General features: G+C 45.1%; 1 protein-coding gene across 2 annotated transcripts in view; it reads right to left on the bottom strand.

The window, feature by feature from the left end:
• SIRT2 (sirtuin 2) overlaps nucleotides 1-15,978 on the bottom strand; it is a 69,432-nt gene extending 53,454 nt beyond the window's left edge. The window contains exons 1-6 of one of the 2 annotated variants that reach the window (XM_040337359.1): nucleotides 15,874-15,978; nucleotides 11,150-11,196; nucleotides 10,763-10,802; nucleotides 7,207-7,317; nucleotides 1,630-1,671; nucleotides 1,292-1,398 (exon numbers count right to left, since the gene is read on the bottom strand). In XM_040337359.1, the coding sequence (XP_040193293.1) occupies nucleotides 1,292-1,398; nucleotides 1,630-1,671; nucleotides 7,207-7,317; nucleotides 10,763-10,802; nucleotides 11,150-11,196; nucleotides 15,874-15,931 (405 nt within the window). In that variant the 5' untranslated portion in view covers nucleotides 15,932-15,978. The remainder of the gene's footprint in view (nucleotides 1-1,291; nucleotides 1,399-1,629; nucleotides 1,672-7,206; nucleotides 7,318-10,762; nucleotides 10,803-11,149; nucleotides 11,197-15,873) is intronic. The other variant, XM_040337360.1, reaches the window with a different exon arrangement.
• Nucleotides 15,979-16,201: the final 223 nt, after the last annotated feature.

The following is a 16,201-nucleotide window of genomic DNA, read 5'->3' as shown; positions in this document are numbered from 1 at the left end:
CACACACACACCACCATTCTCATACTTTATCGATGACTGCTACACTAGATCGATTAAAAACATATTTCCACACACGAGAACACTGAAAATAACTGTGCCCACTATTTGCAGCCTCTGTGCCCATGGATGTAGCCTCTGTGCCCAATAATTGCAGACTCTGTGCCCATGAATGCAGCCTCTGTGCCCACTAATAGCAGCCTCTGTGCCCACTAATTGCAGCCTCTGTGCCCACTAATTGCAGCCCCTGTGTCCACTAATTGCATCCCCTGTGTCCACTAATTGCAGCCCCTGTGTCCACTAATTGCAGCCCCTGTGTCCACTAATTGCAGCCCCCGTGCCCACTGATTGCAGCCCCCGTGCCCACTGATTGCAGCCTTCGTGCCCACTGATTGCAGGCAGCCTTACCTTTTCCTAGATGGATAACATGCAGCTCTCCCCTCCCTCTGTCCTCCGGGGCTCGGATGTCATGGAGCTGGGTCTGTGTCTGTGTGCAAGGTCCCGCCAACCTAGAACAGCGCGTGTGATAGGTGGAACACTGATTCAATCTACTATCACACAAACTGGTCTAAGGGGGGCAGGACCTTGCACACACAGACCCAGCTCCGTGACATCTGAGCGCCGGAGGACAGAGGGAGGGGAGCGCACCGCCCCTGCCCCCACTGCCGCCTGGCCTCGGTGGCCTTGTGAGGAATCCGGCCCTGCCTGAGCATGAACAGTAGGGTAAAAATTTACTGAAGGGTATCAGTACAAGGAGGTACCTACACTGACCTCTGGTTTCGCACAAGAGTGCTGTAATTTCGCCATTGAGTACCTAAAAACAGAACCAGTACTTCTGTCCCATGCTGCTATCTCTGTGTGGAATGCTTCTCTAGCTGCGGTTTGTTAATGTCAGAAGCCAGAACTTTAACAGTGCCTTTGAGCATATATAAATCCAGCCAATTAGTAAGAGGAACGCAGGGTACTGAAGTCCCCGTGAAACCGATGTACATTCCTGGAAGGGTGTCTTGGCAGAATCCCTGGAGACTTTTCGTGGAACCCAAGGGTTCGGTAAACCCTGGTTGAGAAACCCTGGCTTAGACCAACAGATTTACCTTTCATGGTGGTTCTGTGCATGAAGTGATTTAAATGCTCAAGACATCAAAAGTGACTTTAAAGTTTTCAATTACTATAAAAGTGCTTACTCTACAATCTGTTACCTTTAATTTAATACCCCTACTTCGCAAGCTACTGATGTTCTTTTTTGCTTCATGTATATATACACCGGTAATTATAAAGTGCAACATGACCTTACCTTAAAGAATCCAATTTCAAATATGGCTTCAGGGTATGGCAAGTTGTATTTCTGAAGATTGGCATACAGTCCACTGCCTGGTGAACGGAAGTCAGGGATTCCTGCAGCTTTAGAAAATCAATATACAATCACTGAAGACATTTACAACCTTTGTATTTTCTTATTTTATTTTGTAAAAGTACAAGTTACAGATCAAATCGAAAAGACACAAGCATCATTACACCCCCTCCCCATTTCATTTACATCACATTATCCATCATATGCATTAGTGATCTGATCACTAATGTACTGGTGGATCACACAAAACATAATAGAACACAGAAAGTAAATATACTTACATGTTGAGATACCTGCTCCAACCATAAATGCCACATTTTTGCCTGTAATGGAAAAAGAGTGGGTTAAAAGTAAAAAGTATATAATTTCAAAACAGTGTATACCAGCGGCAGCCAATCCATAAGGGGCGCTGCCCACCATATATCTATGTGCCCCACCCCTAATCTCCATGCAGGGCACTGGACGCATCGAGTTCTATGAGATTATTTTTTTTGCTTGCACAGTACATGATTAGAGCCAGAGGGTCGGCTTGGGGCACAGAGCACCCACCCACTTGTGAAAATAGCAAATTAACAGTCACTATTGTCTTCCTGCTTCTCCTCCCGGCCAATCAGGACAGGAAGCAGGTCCTGAGACTGGATTGGCAAGCAGGAGAAGCGACCGGATTGGCTGGAAAGAGAAGCCAGGGAAGCCGCCCAGGATCTGGATGGGGTAACTGCGGGGCTAGCGGGCTTGCAAAAGGGTTCATGTGGGCGGGCGAGCGGAGATGGGGGGGGGGGGGGTGTTGGAAGGCAGCATGGTTTAATATCATAGTTCTGGAATTTCACTTCCTGCTTGATACAGGAGGTAGATGGCCCCAAGTTGTAAGGTAACAAGTTACATTCAAAGCTTTGTAGCATATCAGAATCTGCATAGCAAAAGTCCTGGCTCCGGATCGACTGGTATGCAAACAAGCTTTAAAGAGAGCAATGGCTGCCAGGATGATTGATAACCAAGATCAAAAGATCAACAAGCACCTGGAGAAGATACATGGGCAATGCTGCCCCTACAGGCCAGTACGGCAAGACAGACAGTAATATAATCTATTGAGAATGACTTCCTCTAGCCAATATCTTATTGGACAGGAGGCAAGTGGGGGTGGTTATGAGTGGGTGTGAATGAATGTATAAAAAATCCTGGCTGGCTTGTGTGAACCTCATGGCTCTGGCTCTTTTGCCATCCTGAGCCCAGGCGATGAGACTATGTCTAGAGGAGTGTGATAAGTATTTTTGATGTTCTGCTGTTATACTTTGCGTTAGTGTTTGATGTTAGCATATTCCTATTTTCTTAAGAAATAAATTAAAGATATTGTTTTACTAAGCAGTGTGATTACTTTCAAAGACAACCTTATATAAATTGTGCTTATCAGATTCTTAATAGACTAACTAATTATAGGTATAGACAAGTTAATACATATATGCAACAGATAGAGGGAATCTGTAACCACCTTTCAGAATAATAGTTTGTATATTGTACCAACTACTTCAGGGGGGGTGGGTGGTTTGCCGCCACGCCAGTGCTGTATTTTGGCCTAAGCCGACAAGGCCCAGGCATAGGGTGGCACATATGGGTAAAAAAAGCCACGGTGTGCACAGACACCCGACATCATCACCCTCCTTCTCAGACTGGGCTCTCTACTGCACCTTCCCTCACCTGAAGAGTTAACTGTTATCTGTACCTGCCCCATGCAGAGTGTGTCACCTACCTTGTGTGTGTGGGATGCCTCCACCCTCCCTAAACTCACCTATGTGCTTACTTCTCCAACCCAAACCCTGCTCAGCCACCAGGGACACTGCGCAACCACCAGGGACCCTGCACAGCCACCAGGGACCCAGAATAGCCACTTGAGAAGGAAGGGTGTGACAAATTTAGATGGGGGGCACCCAAATTTAGTCTTGCCTACGGCAGCACAAAAACAAAATAAACCACTGCGCCCCACCCAAAAAATTAAGCACCAGCCGCCACTGGCGTATACCATTCCTAGCGAGACTGGAATAAGAGGTATTTTAGCTTCAATCAATAACCTCGACAAACATATATGTAGCAGGGATTCTGGGATCCCTGGGATGTTGGTACATTAGCATAGAATCCTCTTCTGATTTATGAATTGGATTGTTTTAGCTTCAACGTAAAACACAATTGGCCGATAATCTGAAAGTAGAACCATAGGCAAAACTTTTTTTCATTTTGGATAGAGTAAGGGAGGATTATATCCTCTGTTGGTTTATGCCATCTGTGCCCCATTGGGGAGATTTACCTTTCTTCCCAATAAGCGTATATTTATTGGTTTTGCTCAAAGGTTATAGTGTCTACAAACTATGGGACATTTTTTTTTTTACTAGTAATGGCCGTGATCGGCGACTTGTAGAGGGACTGCGATATTGCAGCGCACAAATCAGACACCTGACACTTTTTAGGGACCAGTGACACTGATACAGTGATCAGTGCTAAAAAATATGCACTGTCACTGTACTAATGACACTAGCTGGTAAGGGGTTAACACCAGGGGTGATCAAAGGGTACCAGAAAAAAAAAAGCTACCAGAAAAAGACGTCTTAAAAACAGCAGAACTGAAGAAAAGGCATCCATCTTCCCAGGACACTAGTGAAAAAACTGGGACATGTGTAGGAGAGGTCTACAGTTTCATGTTTGCCAGTGTCCAATTGTCCTGCATTTGACAGCATAACCTGAAGGTTGCAGACTTTATGGGGTTAATTTGCTAGGATGACAGCGCCAGCCCAGGTGAGGACCGAACTAGATCCTTGGACAGGTAATTTATTTAAAAAAACAGCAGCTATATGATTTGTAGATGACTTTCAATTTTTTTTTGTTACAGACTGGACCACCTCTTTAAGTTATAACCACTTGTCTACCAAGGTACATTTATAAATAGCATAGCATGGCAAGACAAGTGATTAAATCAGCTGCTGTAAACTTGATACCAGGTTTAAGAGCCAGCAATGGGTTCTACGATAAAAGTGATCGAGTGGTTCGAGCCACCCGATTACATTTACATGGCTTTTAAAGTGCCCCTGCCAGTACCCAAGCTCTCCCATTCCACTGTTGAGCCCGGGCCTGCAGGAAACACCTTACCCTGAATATGCAGGAGAAACTCAGGGAACCTTTGTTCCCCATTCCCTCCTGCAACTAAAAACCCCAGAAGCAACATGTATTATGTTACCTTCCAGGGTCAAAGGTGTCTTTCCTTGGCTAGTGTAGCCGAGGATGCAGCTATTCTAGCAGGATCTGTGCTGGTTTAGTGGCATTGGAGTGCAGGAGAGACATTAGGAGTCTCCCAATGTCTCCACAAAGAGTACCTGTCACCCGCCCGTTCATCTTTTGCTGAAATTCAAGATTACAGGCACAGCGGTCAGCTGCATTAGTACAGTGCAATTAGCTGTGGTTGCGTTTAGCCGCGGCACGATATTGAACGGGGATCCGACTTGGATCCCTGCCAATACCAAGCACTGTGTCTGGTATGAATCTTGAGGGGGAACTCCACGCCAAATTTCAAATAAAAAACCGGCATGGGTTCCCCCTCCAAGAGCATACCAGGCCCTTGGGTCTGCTATGGATTTTAAGGGGAACCCCCATACGCTGGAAAATGACGTCGGGGGTCCCCCCAAAATTCATACCAGACCCGTATCAGAGCACACAGCCGGGCCAGTCAGGAAAGGGGGTGGGGCCGGTTTCTTCTTTAGCTGTTTTACGAGCGCCCCCCCCCCGGGCTTTTTCAACGTCTTCTGGCAGGGGGGGGGGTGGCCCTGTCTTCACCGCCCCCGCTCTCTTCTTTAGCTCTTTTACGAGTGGGGGGCGCCGGGCTTCTGTCGCCGTCTTCAATGTTGACACGTCGCTTCCTCCCGCTGTAATGCCGGGTGGTGACGACATAAGGGGGCGGATATCACCCGGAGCATGCTGGGACTGTGACGTCATAAGAGGCCTATATAAAATCGGTGCGAGACGCGCACACGGCATTACAGAGGGAGGAAGCGACGTGTCAACATCGAAGAAGGCGACAGAAGCCCGGCGCCCCCCACTCGTAAAAGAGCTAAAGAAGAAAGCACCCCCCCCCCCCCAGGCGGAAGACGTTGAAGAAGCCCGGGGGGGGCGCTCGTAATTAAAAGAGCTAAAGAAGAAAGCGGCCGCCCAGGCAGATTTAAAAGGGAAATGGGGCGATAACTCTGCGGTTGAGTGGGGTCCTTACCGTCCTTTGGGAGCACAGTGATATGCGCCAGCGAGGACTCTTGGGGGAGGTGTCCAGTGATCGCCAAGGAATTAAGGAGAGCACAAAAGGGGGGTCTGTAGCCTATCAAAAAAACGTTAGATAATATGCCTTAGTGAAGCCGTCGGGCCCAGGGCTTTTGCCAGAGGGCAGGGACTTAATGGTGGCCAAAAGTTCTACTGAAGTAATAGGGCGTTCCAGGTCCGCTACCTGTTCCGGGGATAGGGTGGGGAGCCCAATCGAGGAGAGATACTTGGCAATTCGGGCCTGTTTGAGGGCTACATCTGCCGGAGAGGAGGTGGAGTCCAGATCGTACAAGGCGCAAAGTAGTCACGAAACATGGACGCAATTTTTGAGGTATGTTGAGCAGGCTCTCGCGATGGGGAGTGCAGCTTATGTACATGTGCCAATAGTCTTTTTTTACAGAGAGCGCGTGCCAACAGCCTGCCGCACTTGTTGCCATGCTCGTAGTATGGGCCATATAGCGTAGCTTGCGGTTAATTTTACGATCTAGCAATTTTGAGAAAAGCTGCCTGCATAGACGGCGAAGCTCACCGTCAGGCGTGCGTTTATGGTTGAGCTCGGCACTCTGTAGCGCCCGCAGCACTCTCTGGAAATCCACCTGCCTCTCCTTGTTAAGCTTGGCTCCCATGGCGATAAATACGCCACGAACCACTGCTTTGTGGCCCTCCCAAAGAGTTCCCCCACTAACTTCCCCGTTAGCGTTTTCCGCCAAATAGTGCGTCAGAGTCTCTTGTATTCCCGCCACCACTCCAGTGTCGTCTAGTAAATTTTCGTTTAATTTCCAGGACCGCGCCTTGGCAAGGGCATGTGGTAGTGAAAAAGTGAGGGTCACCGGAGCGTGGTCTGAAATGGTAATTTGTTCAATGGTTGCCCCTAGCAATAAGTCAAGAGTATCCTGGTCTACTAGCAGTAAGTCAATTCTGGTATATACCTTGTGCACACCAGAAAATAGCTATAGTCCTTCTCAGAGGCATGGAGTGCTCTCCAGCAATCCACCAGCGTGTGTTCCTGAAGGGTCTTTCTAAAATGCCGCAGGAAGGCGTGGGAATGGGAAGATTTTTTTTTTTTAAGTATCTAACAGAGGATCAGGGCTAATATTGAAGTCCCCTCCCAGGACAAGTCTGCCCTCCCTTAAGTCCGCTAACTGAGCGAGGACTTGGTCAATAAATGCGAGTTATTGCGTGTTGGGGGCGTACAATGTGGCAAAGGTGTATTTTTGTCCCATAATTGTGCCCTTCAAAAACACGTAGCGACCCTGAGGGTCCGCCCTGTGTTCGGAAGGTTGAAACTGGCACACCACATTTTTTTTTACTGTTTTTGCCCCCAGCTATGCAATAGCGATAGATAAGGGATGTGCAATTGGGCTTTAACTCATCTGCTTTATAAAGGCAACTGGGGTCCTATTATCCTCTATTGTATATGAAAGACAAAAGGATTTACCAATAGTATAGGAAAGAGTTCTTTACAGCAGGAGTAGTTAAGCTGTGAAAATCTTTACCACATATAAATATAATACAGTTTTTAAATTGTTTCTAAAACATTATGACAAAAATCTTACTAATATGTAACTTACATTTTTCACTAAGCATGAATTTGCTTACTCCTTCAAGGGTTAGTTCATCAAGGACTTTTTCTGGAGTGCCAATGCCCAGCGTCCGGGAAAACAGATCGCGTAGGAAATCCACTGAAACAAAATAGTAACTTGTTCAATTACTCTATAGGGTTTTGACACCACAGATATGGTACAATTCAGGTATGTAAAGTACACAAATGCTGGCTAAGTGGAGCGGTAAAGGGGTCCTAGTTCTTTAATGGGTTTGCATTTTCAAAAAGATAATAGGAAAATCTTCCATAATTTTTCAAAAGCTTTCCAAGATATTAACATGGAAATAGTTCCAAACATACCATAACTGCAAAATGCTTTAAAATAAATGTATTATCGAATCAGTTTCTCGTGCAGATTGTTTATTTAACTTTATTTTCACTGGACATTCAGGTAACACTTGGATTCAGTCAGGATCTAATTTAAACTGTGATCATTTATGACTTTCTAAAATGTGATCCAGACTTCCAACTTAGCCTTGTTGTACCAGAGGTCTACCAAGGCTGTCTAACATGGTAGACACACTTACTAAAAACTTTAAAACCGTGTGAATCTCATGTGTATGACTGGTAAAAAAACATGACGACCCTTCAATTTTGATTAAAGTTTTAACCCTTTGAATTGGTGCAACAATTTCTTATTTATGTAATTTACTCTTATTAGTTGCTACTATACTTTTAAATTGCTTTGTGAGTGAACTATTACTACTACAGTTAAAAATACTGTTCTGATAAAAAAAAAAAAACACCACACACACACACAAGTTTAAAGCTGAATTCCAAAAATTCAGCTCCTTTGTAAAAAGTGCAGGCACGCTATGAGTTAAATCCAAGGAGCTGCATGATATCTCCTGGGCTTATCTCTATTGTTTACACATGACAGTTTTATTGCACTCCCTGGAAGACAGCCATCACTGTATTTCTGGGAGCCTGAGGCTGGTGCTTCAGGTCTAAGCTTCAACAACATTAGAGTCAGTGCAGCTGCTAGCTACACTTGCCCCTCCCCTCCTCCTGCCCTATCAAAGAAGACTTTGTATTATGTGAACTCATTCACAAAACACAAAGGCTTCTCTGAGTGGGCAGCAAAGGGAAGGGGTGGTCATAGCTGCTCTGTGTGCCTCTCTTGCAATAGGTGTTTGTGTATGCTCCAGGAGAGTCATAAACATGTCAGATATAAATAATAGAGGTCAGTTCAGAAAATATAATGTACCTCCTTTGACTGAACTTATATTATAGTAAGCCTACCTTTTTTACAAAGTGGTTGGATTCCTGGAATTTAGCTTTAAATTGCATACAAAGCAACAGATTCACTTCATGGCTAACTTGCTAGTTTAATGGCCTGTGGGAGAAATCTGAAATGCCCAGTTGTTTCTGGGTATGACGAGCCTGTGACTCGCTCCATAAATGCTAGGCTCACATGTGTAAAATTTTGAACAATTCCATATTCACCTGCTAGCACTGATCACATCCCATAAGGCTGTGCATTTACCATAAAAGTAACAGAAAAAAAAAGTGCTGCGCTAAAAAACATGCATTTGTGTTTTATACACATATACACCACATAAGACATAATATAATATAATGACAGCACTAACTCAAATTAGTGTAACTCTGTGCTCAATTATAGTGCAGCATGTGAACTATTAATTAATTTGCTTTTCTGCTTATCCATATATCCACACTCTATTATTTGCCTATAGAAGATCACATGCATAAAGTGCTAATTATTGCCACAACTTAATGCTAATTAAAGTGGTTCTGTGCGACAAATAAAAATGATATGCATTAATGCTCAAATAACATCATCTGTCATAAAATACATCCAATATAATTGTGCTCAAAATATTCACAAACGTGTTCCCATGCACTACAAAAGTGCTTTGTGCAAAGTGCTATTTTGTTTAATTCACTAACTAACATGCTACAGTCCATTCACAGTTCAAAAAATCCAAAGCAACTGGTGATAGCAAAATGTGTCCTTGTGTCCACACTGGTGCTTCCCCCATCAGTATATTGGTCCCAGCACAGAACCCTGGGGGACCCCACTTCCCACCCCTAACCATTCTGAGTATTCCCCATTCATCATCACACTCTGAACTCGCCCTTGTAGCCAGTTTTTAGTCCATGTACTCATACTACGGTCCACGCCACGGACCTTACTTTGCACAGTAAACATTTATGATGAACGGTGTCAAATGCTTTTGCAAAATCCAGATAAACCACGTCTACAGGCCTTCCATTATCTAGATGGCAGCTCACCTCCTCATATAAGGCTAATAGATTGGCTTGGCAAGAACGATTCTTCAGGAATCCATGCTGATTTCTGCCAATAATACCGTTTTCATTACTAAATTCTTGTATATAGTCCCTTATCATCCCCTCCAAGAGCTTGCATACTATTGATGTTAGGCTAACTGGTCTGTAATTCTCAGGGATGTTTTGTGGGCCCTTTTTAAATATTGGTGCTACGTTGGCTTTCCTTCAATCAGCTGGTACTGTTGCAGTCAGTAAAAATTAGGAACAATGGTCTGACAATTACTTGACGGAGTTTCCTAAGTACCCTCAGGTACCATCTGGTCCCGGTGACTTATTAATGTTAAGTATACCAAGTCTATTTCTAATTCTGTCCTCTGTTAGCCATGGGGTGCTTCCTGTGATGTGTCATGAGAACAAACACTGCAGTTTTGGTTATTGAAGCCCCCCCCCCCCGATTCCCTCGTGAAGACTGGTTAGCATCGCTTCCGAGTATGCGTGTTTGTACTTTGGAGTTTTGTCCGAAGGACTTGCATACACACAAATCGGATACTCCGACAACACACATTTGTTGGCGGACAATTTTAAAGCACGCTATCCTTTTCCGACAACAGCCTGTCATCACACAATTCCCGTTGTAGAATCCAATCATGTGTATGAGGCTTTAAAGTCTTTTCCTCATTCAGCATGCCCTAAAAACCCAGGGCATAAAAAAACATCAGCAAGAAGCAATTCCTAATCCTTAATTTTCTGATTAGAAAAGTCAGACAGGCTAGTGCAAAATTTAATTTTCATAACAGATCTCTTTTTTTCTTAAAGGGGTGTTCCAGCCTTGTTTTAAGTTTATTAAAAGTCAGTAGCTACAAAAAGTGTAGCTGCTGGCTTTTAATAAACAGACACTTACCTGCTCCACGGCTCCATTCCTAGTGTGGGCACCCGGCAGTGACAGCTTTCGGCTTCACGGCCGGGCACCCACTGCACATACGCGAGCGACACTGCGCATGCGCGAGCGGCGCCGTCCGATTGGACAGGCGCTCGCCTACAGGGAGGGGCTGCAATAAGGCGATTAAGCTAATCGCCTTACCAGCCCCTCGGCGGAAGGAGGAAGTGGGACAGGAAGTCCCCTTCTCCTAAAGCCCCCACTCCCCCCCCAAAAAAATGACATGCCAAATGTGGCATGTAAGGGGGCGAGGAGTGGGTTAAGCGGAAGTTCCATTTTTAGGTGGAACTCCGCTTTAATATGCCACCCTGACCGACACACAAAAATAGCTTACTTTCTGATGCACTGCTGCTTTCTTCACTGGAATCTGATTCCTAAAAAAGAAACAAATATTTGTTACTTATTAAAATGTATTTATAAAATGCTGACAATTTACGCATCGCTTTACATATTGTACAGTCACATCTGTCCCTGCACTCTAGGAGCTTATCATCCAAGATCCCTAACTCACGTGCAACCACATTCTAGGGCCACTTTAGACAGGAGTAGTACCCGGAGGAAACCCATGCAAGAACAGGGAGAACATGCAGATTCTGTGCAAATAGCTTCCTGACCGGAACGTTAGCACTTATACTTGTCAAAAATAACAGCCTCAAGACTATCATTACAATACTGACGAGACAATTTATATCATGTTTCAAAGGGTCAGTGAGTTGTGTACCTCTGATTCTTCCACCTTGGGTTTGAGCTCCTCACTTTCTTTTGCCTCTGCAAAAGAAGAGAAGAAAAAAATCTGTATACACAGTATATGATATGCCTTTACTGTATTTATTGTGTATGTACATTTTACATAATCCATTAGAAAACATTGTAAAACCATCAAAAAATACTTTTTTTCTGTTATTTTATATTTCAGTATAAAAGATCCTACACCAGTATAGCAATTCACATACTTTGCTTAAAGCTGAGCCACTGAACACCAAGATTTGTATTTTATTTGCTAAATAAAATAAAAAAAAATGCTGCTATACTCACTGTCAATCTGGAGCTGCCCCTGTAGTACTACTTCTCTACCACAAGATGTCTTCAGCCTTTCAGGGTTAAAGCAGCATTAGCCCCTTCACTGCCAGGCCCAGTGTTCCACTTTTAAACTCAGGTGGCCAGACCACTTTTGCAATTTTTCCCTTACAGCTTTCAGTGTTTGTAAAAGACACCACCCACCCACCAAAACCAAAAATTCCTACTAAGGCCTTGGGGTGTGCTACAGCATACGCCAATGAAGGGCCTGTTTACCCGCATGCGGATGAGCAGGTGTTCTGTGCATCCCTGTGCAGGCAGTGCTATTCATGTCAACTGACACAGCAGTTGCAAGGACAGATCTGATATCTGTGTGGGTGTAGGTGCATGCAGGGCTGTGGAGTCGGAGTCGAGGAGTCGGAGGAAATTTTGGGTACCTGGAGTCGGAGTCGGCAAACAATGCACCAACTCCGACTCCTACTAAATTTAGATTGGAATTGGAAAAAAAATTCCAACAGGAGTTTTATAAAGCACTAAAAGAAGTTGAAAAGTATGATCGCTTATCAAAACTTACTGTTAAAGAAGCCATCCTTGTTTATCCAGAGATCGTTAGTGATGTGGCCAGAATAGTTACTGCAATGCCACCCACCCAAGTCAGTGTCGAAAGATTATTTTCAGCCCTAAAAATAATAAAGTCCGACTTAAGAGCCTCTATGAAAGAGGATCTGGCAGAGGCAATTCTCTTCCTTAGAACTCTACATTGAATTGATTTGCATTTGCTAAGCCTATAACTACATTTCAAGATTAATATAAACCATTTCTAGGTTTTACAGATTTTGTTTTTGGTTCATTATAGATAAGCTTTGTTTTTGTTCTAAAAAAACAAATAATGTGGTTTGTATTTTTGAACTGGTAAAGATCCTGTTCCTGATGTTTATGCCTGCTGCTACTATCCAGCCACTTGATTGATTAATAATTTTTTTTTTATAAAAAACTTTGTTTTCATTGTGTTTGTCTTTTGCTTAAACTGTGCAATACAGTAGACTGTTGGCTTTCCAGCCAGTAGTCCTGTGGTAGGCAGGGCCATCTTTTCCATTGGGTACGCTGGGCAGTTGCCCGGGGGCCCGGCTTGCCTGGGGGGCCCCACCGGCTGCCCAGCAACCCCAGTAAAAAATTATGGAGAGTGACGGGTTAGAACTGCCCATGCCCAGTTCGCGGAAATCACAGAGAAGATCCGGTCCTCCACGAGTGCGGGGGGTTGCTGATGTAAGGGGGGAGTGAATGCAAAAATGTAAGGGGGCACTGATATAAAGGTTCCCCCTCCTATATTAGTGACCCCCCTTACCTTAGTGTATTTAATCTAAGGAAGGTGGTCTCTGGTCACCAGAGTACCCCCCACATCAGAGTCTGCAGGATTCCCCCTTACAATGCAAGGGGGAACTCAGTCTGCGGACCCTGATGTAAGTGGGAAAGAAAAAGCAGTGGACTCTGATATAAGGTGGTCTCTGGTCACCATAGCCCCCCTCCATATCAGAGTTCCCCCCTTAGATAATGATCTGCAGCGTTCCCCTTTACATAAGAGTTCCCTTTCACTGTAAGGGGGAATTCTGCAGACTCTGATGTAAGAGGAAACTCTGTGCTGGCTGGGTCATAGTAACCTGACCTTCATGTCAATGAAGACATTTTTTTTTTTTACTTTTGTTTAACTTAAACACATTGCTAATAGCACTAGCTATATGTTTATAGTTTAAATACTGACATTTGCATTGTTGGGCACTGAAAACTGTAATTTTAGGTACTTTTTTTGCAGTGGCAGTAAAAAATGTGGTTCTGCCAGTAAATGTTATGATTTTTGTCAGTAATTCTCGTGCGTAATTGTGTAGACAGGGCCCCAGTGCACTGTATTGCCCGGGGGCCTATAATGCTCTTAAGATGACACTGGTGGTAGGTTGCGTTTCTTTCCCTCAAGGAATGTATAAAATACATTCGCATATTAATACAGAGGAGTCGGAGTCGAGGAGTCGGAGTCGGAAGTACATAAAACTGAGGAGTCGGAGTCGGAACATTTATCTACCGACTCCACAGCCCTGGGTGCATGGCCCCAAAAGCAGACAGTGTAAGTTCAGGGACATACACCCACATGGATGTCAAGTTAGGAGCAGTGTCTGTCTCAATGCAGCTGCTGTGTCCCAATTGATTTGAATGGGACTACCTTCACAGGAATGTATGGAACACCTGTGCATTCCCACGCAGCCACTGTGTTCCAATTGATATCAATGGGACTGCCTGCACAGGGATGTATTCAACTCATGTGCAGCTAACATTGCCTTGCTGTAATATGCAGAATGTGAAGGAGGTCTTGGGCTTTGTCTAGACTTCAGAGAGGTGGGGGGCAGTGAAGGGTGGGTCGGAGCAGCGAGGAGGAGATCTATTTGGGCAAGTAGATCCCTCTGTGGCATTAAAGAAGATAAGAGGGGGGAAAAAAAATTGTAGGGGATGGACATTACAAAAATAAGTAAAGGTCGAAAACAATAAACCAAACCATTGACTATTAGACCCCTTTCACACTGGAGCGTATTGCAGGCGCTATAGCGTTAAAAATAGCGCCTGCATTACGCCCTTAATAATCTGTCCCCATTCACTGGAGCGGTGCGCTAGCAGGACAGTAAAAAAAAGTCCTGCTAGCCGCATCTTTGGAGCGGTGAAGGAGCGGTGTGTTTACCGCTCCTCCTCCGCTGCCACCGCAGCTATATCGCCCGCAATGCGTTGCTTCAGCAGCGCATTGCGGGCGGTTTTAACCCTTTCTCGGTTGCTAGCGGGGGGGGGGGGAAATCTGCCATCAGTCGGGGCAGCATGTCATCCCGACTTACAAGTCTGGATCCGCCAGCTGCCCTGATTGATGGCAGTATCAGCGAGCCGCTGAGACGTCCGCTCCCCGCCCCTCCACTGCTCAGCGCTCCAATGAGCACAGAGAAGTAGAGCAGAAGCAATGCTGACTGACAGTCTGCATTGCTCTGCTCGGGGAGGAGTGGGAACTGAGCCATCGGCGGTGTTGGGTGGCTCGGTTCTCAGTGCAGAGATGCCAGGGGGACAGATGCAGCATCAGTCTGATGCTCCATCCACCAAGGTAAGTATGATTGAGGAAAAAAAAAAAAAAACATACACTTCTCTTTTAATGCATTCCTTGCATTGAGGTAAAAAAAAATGTTTAGGTGTCAGCATTGCCCTCTCACCCCCACCCCTTTTACTTACCTGAGCCCTCATTGGATCCAGCGCCGTGCACGTCTGCAGATCTTCTCTCCCCTCACTTCTGGGTATCGCTGACTTTGCTGGGGTATTGGAAACCCTTGGCTCCCAGTGCTGTCAATCACAGCCAGTGACAAGGGGGCGGTGCCGAGACCCTCTGTCTGTGTCAATGAATGCAGCAGTAGGGCTTGGGTGCAAGCACTCACTTGTGCCCCCATGGAAAGCTCTTCCCATGGGTGCACTGTTCAGGGGGGAGGGGCTAGGAGCGCCATCGGGGGAACCGAATAGAGGAGGTTTGCAGCCGCTCTGTGTAATTCCACTGCACATAGCAGGTAAGTATAGACATGTTTGTTATAGTAAAAAAAAATAAGTGTGACCCTTGGGGGGTGTCAGGGGCCACGCTAGGTGTACCCTATAACAAACAAATTGATCACTGCTACCTTAGACAATGATGCTCTTACATTGTCCACAGTGTGCAAAAGATCAGTTTGTTTTAAAGTATAAAGGCAAGACTATTGTTGGAACTTTTTCTGGATGGATTGGAACCCCTGTCAGGTTTTTATTGCTGCCTGTGTGCCTATTACAGAGATTCACTCAATTTGTCCTGTTGTCACAGAGAGTACAAGTGAAAGCAAATCCCAAACATTGAGTTGTCATCAAAGCAGGAATAGAAATTAAATTGTCCACTGGGGACACTAGTACTGGTGACAACCAGGGATATCCTCTCACTTCCTGTTTTAGTTACTGGACAGGAAGTGAAGGGAATTCTCCCCAATGGGTCACAGACGGGGAAAACCCTCCCTTACTCTAGCCAAAATAAAATGTTTTGCCTTTAGTCGTACTTTAAATAATCTTTTAATTATGTCCCCCATGCACCATATGAAGCAAAGATGATTTGTATGGTATTTCTCATTATGACTGTATATGATCTGAGCAGGCTCTAGCCTATGTAGCACCAAACATCCAGATGTGATCACAGACATGTATGGCCAAATCTGTCCCAATCCCAGCAGTCCAGTCTGTCCATAGAAGAACAATGCACGAGTACAGCTGACCTGATGCAATACATGACAAGTCCCACCCACCTAACCAGCCCTGATTACCAGGAACACTGCCAAGGAGCAGATTGTATATGTCAGCGACATAAGTGACAACAACAAGAATCTATACACTCTCTACTACCTGCAGCCATGGACACTCCAGCTGTTTCCCCCGAGTCAGGCGGACAACTACAGGTCATGTGACCAGCAGGCGCCCCGCCTCCGCCTCAACCCCATTGGAGGGGCGCAAGACAGCTCTGGTTGGCTAGCGACAGAACATGGTGACAGCCTTTGTTGTGGGCAGATCTGTCCCTGCCTGCTCACCTCCATCCGTGTTCAGTTACAGATTCTGGGAGGAATCCTTTGTTTCACATCGTTTGATAAAAATAAAATACCAGAAAATGTGTCATCAACAAATCTAAAAATGTTGTTTCCTTGTATAGACATTGTGGCTTTTGTCACCTGCTGTG

This window comes from Rana temporaria, chromosome 2 (genome assembly GCF_905171775.1).
Source record: "Rana temporaria chromosome 2, aRanTem1.1, whole genome shotgun sequence".
In the NCBI taxonomy this organism is placed as follows: domain Eukaryota; kingdom Metazoa; phylum Chordata; class Amphibia; order Anura; family Ranidae; genus Rana; species Rana temporaria.
This window is presented reverse-complemented; position numbering and strand designations above follow the sequence as displayed.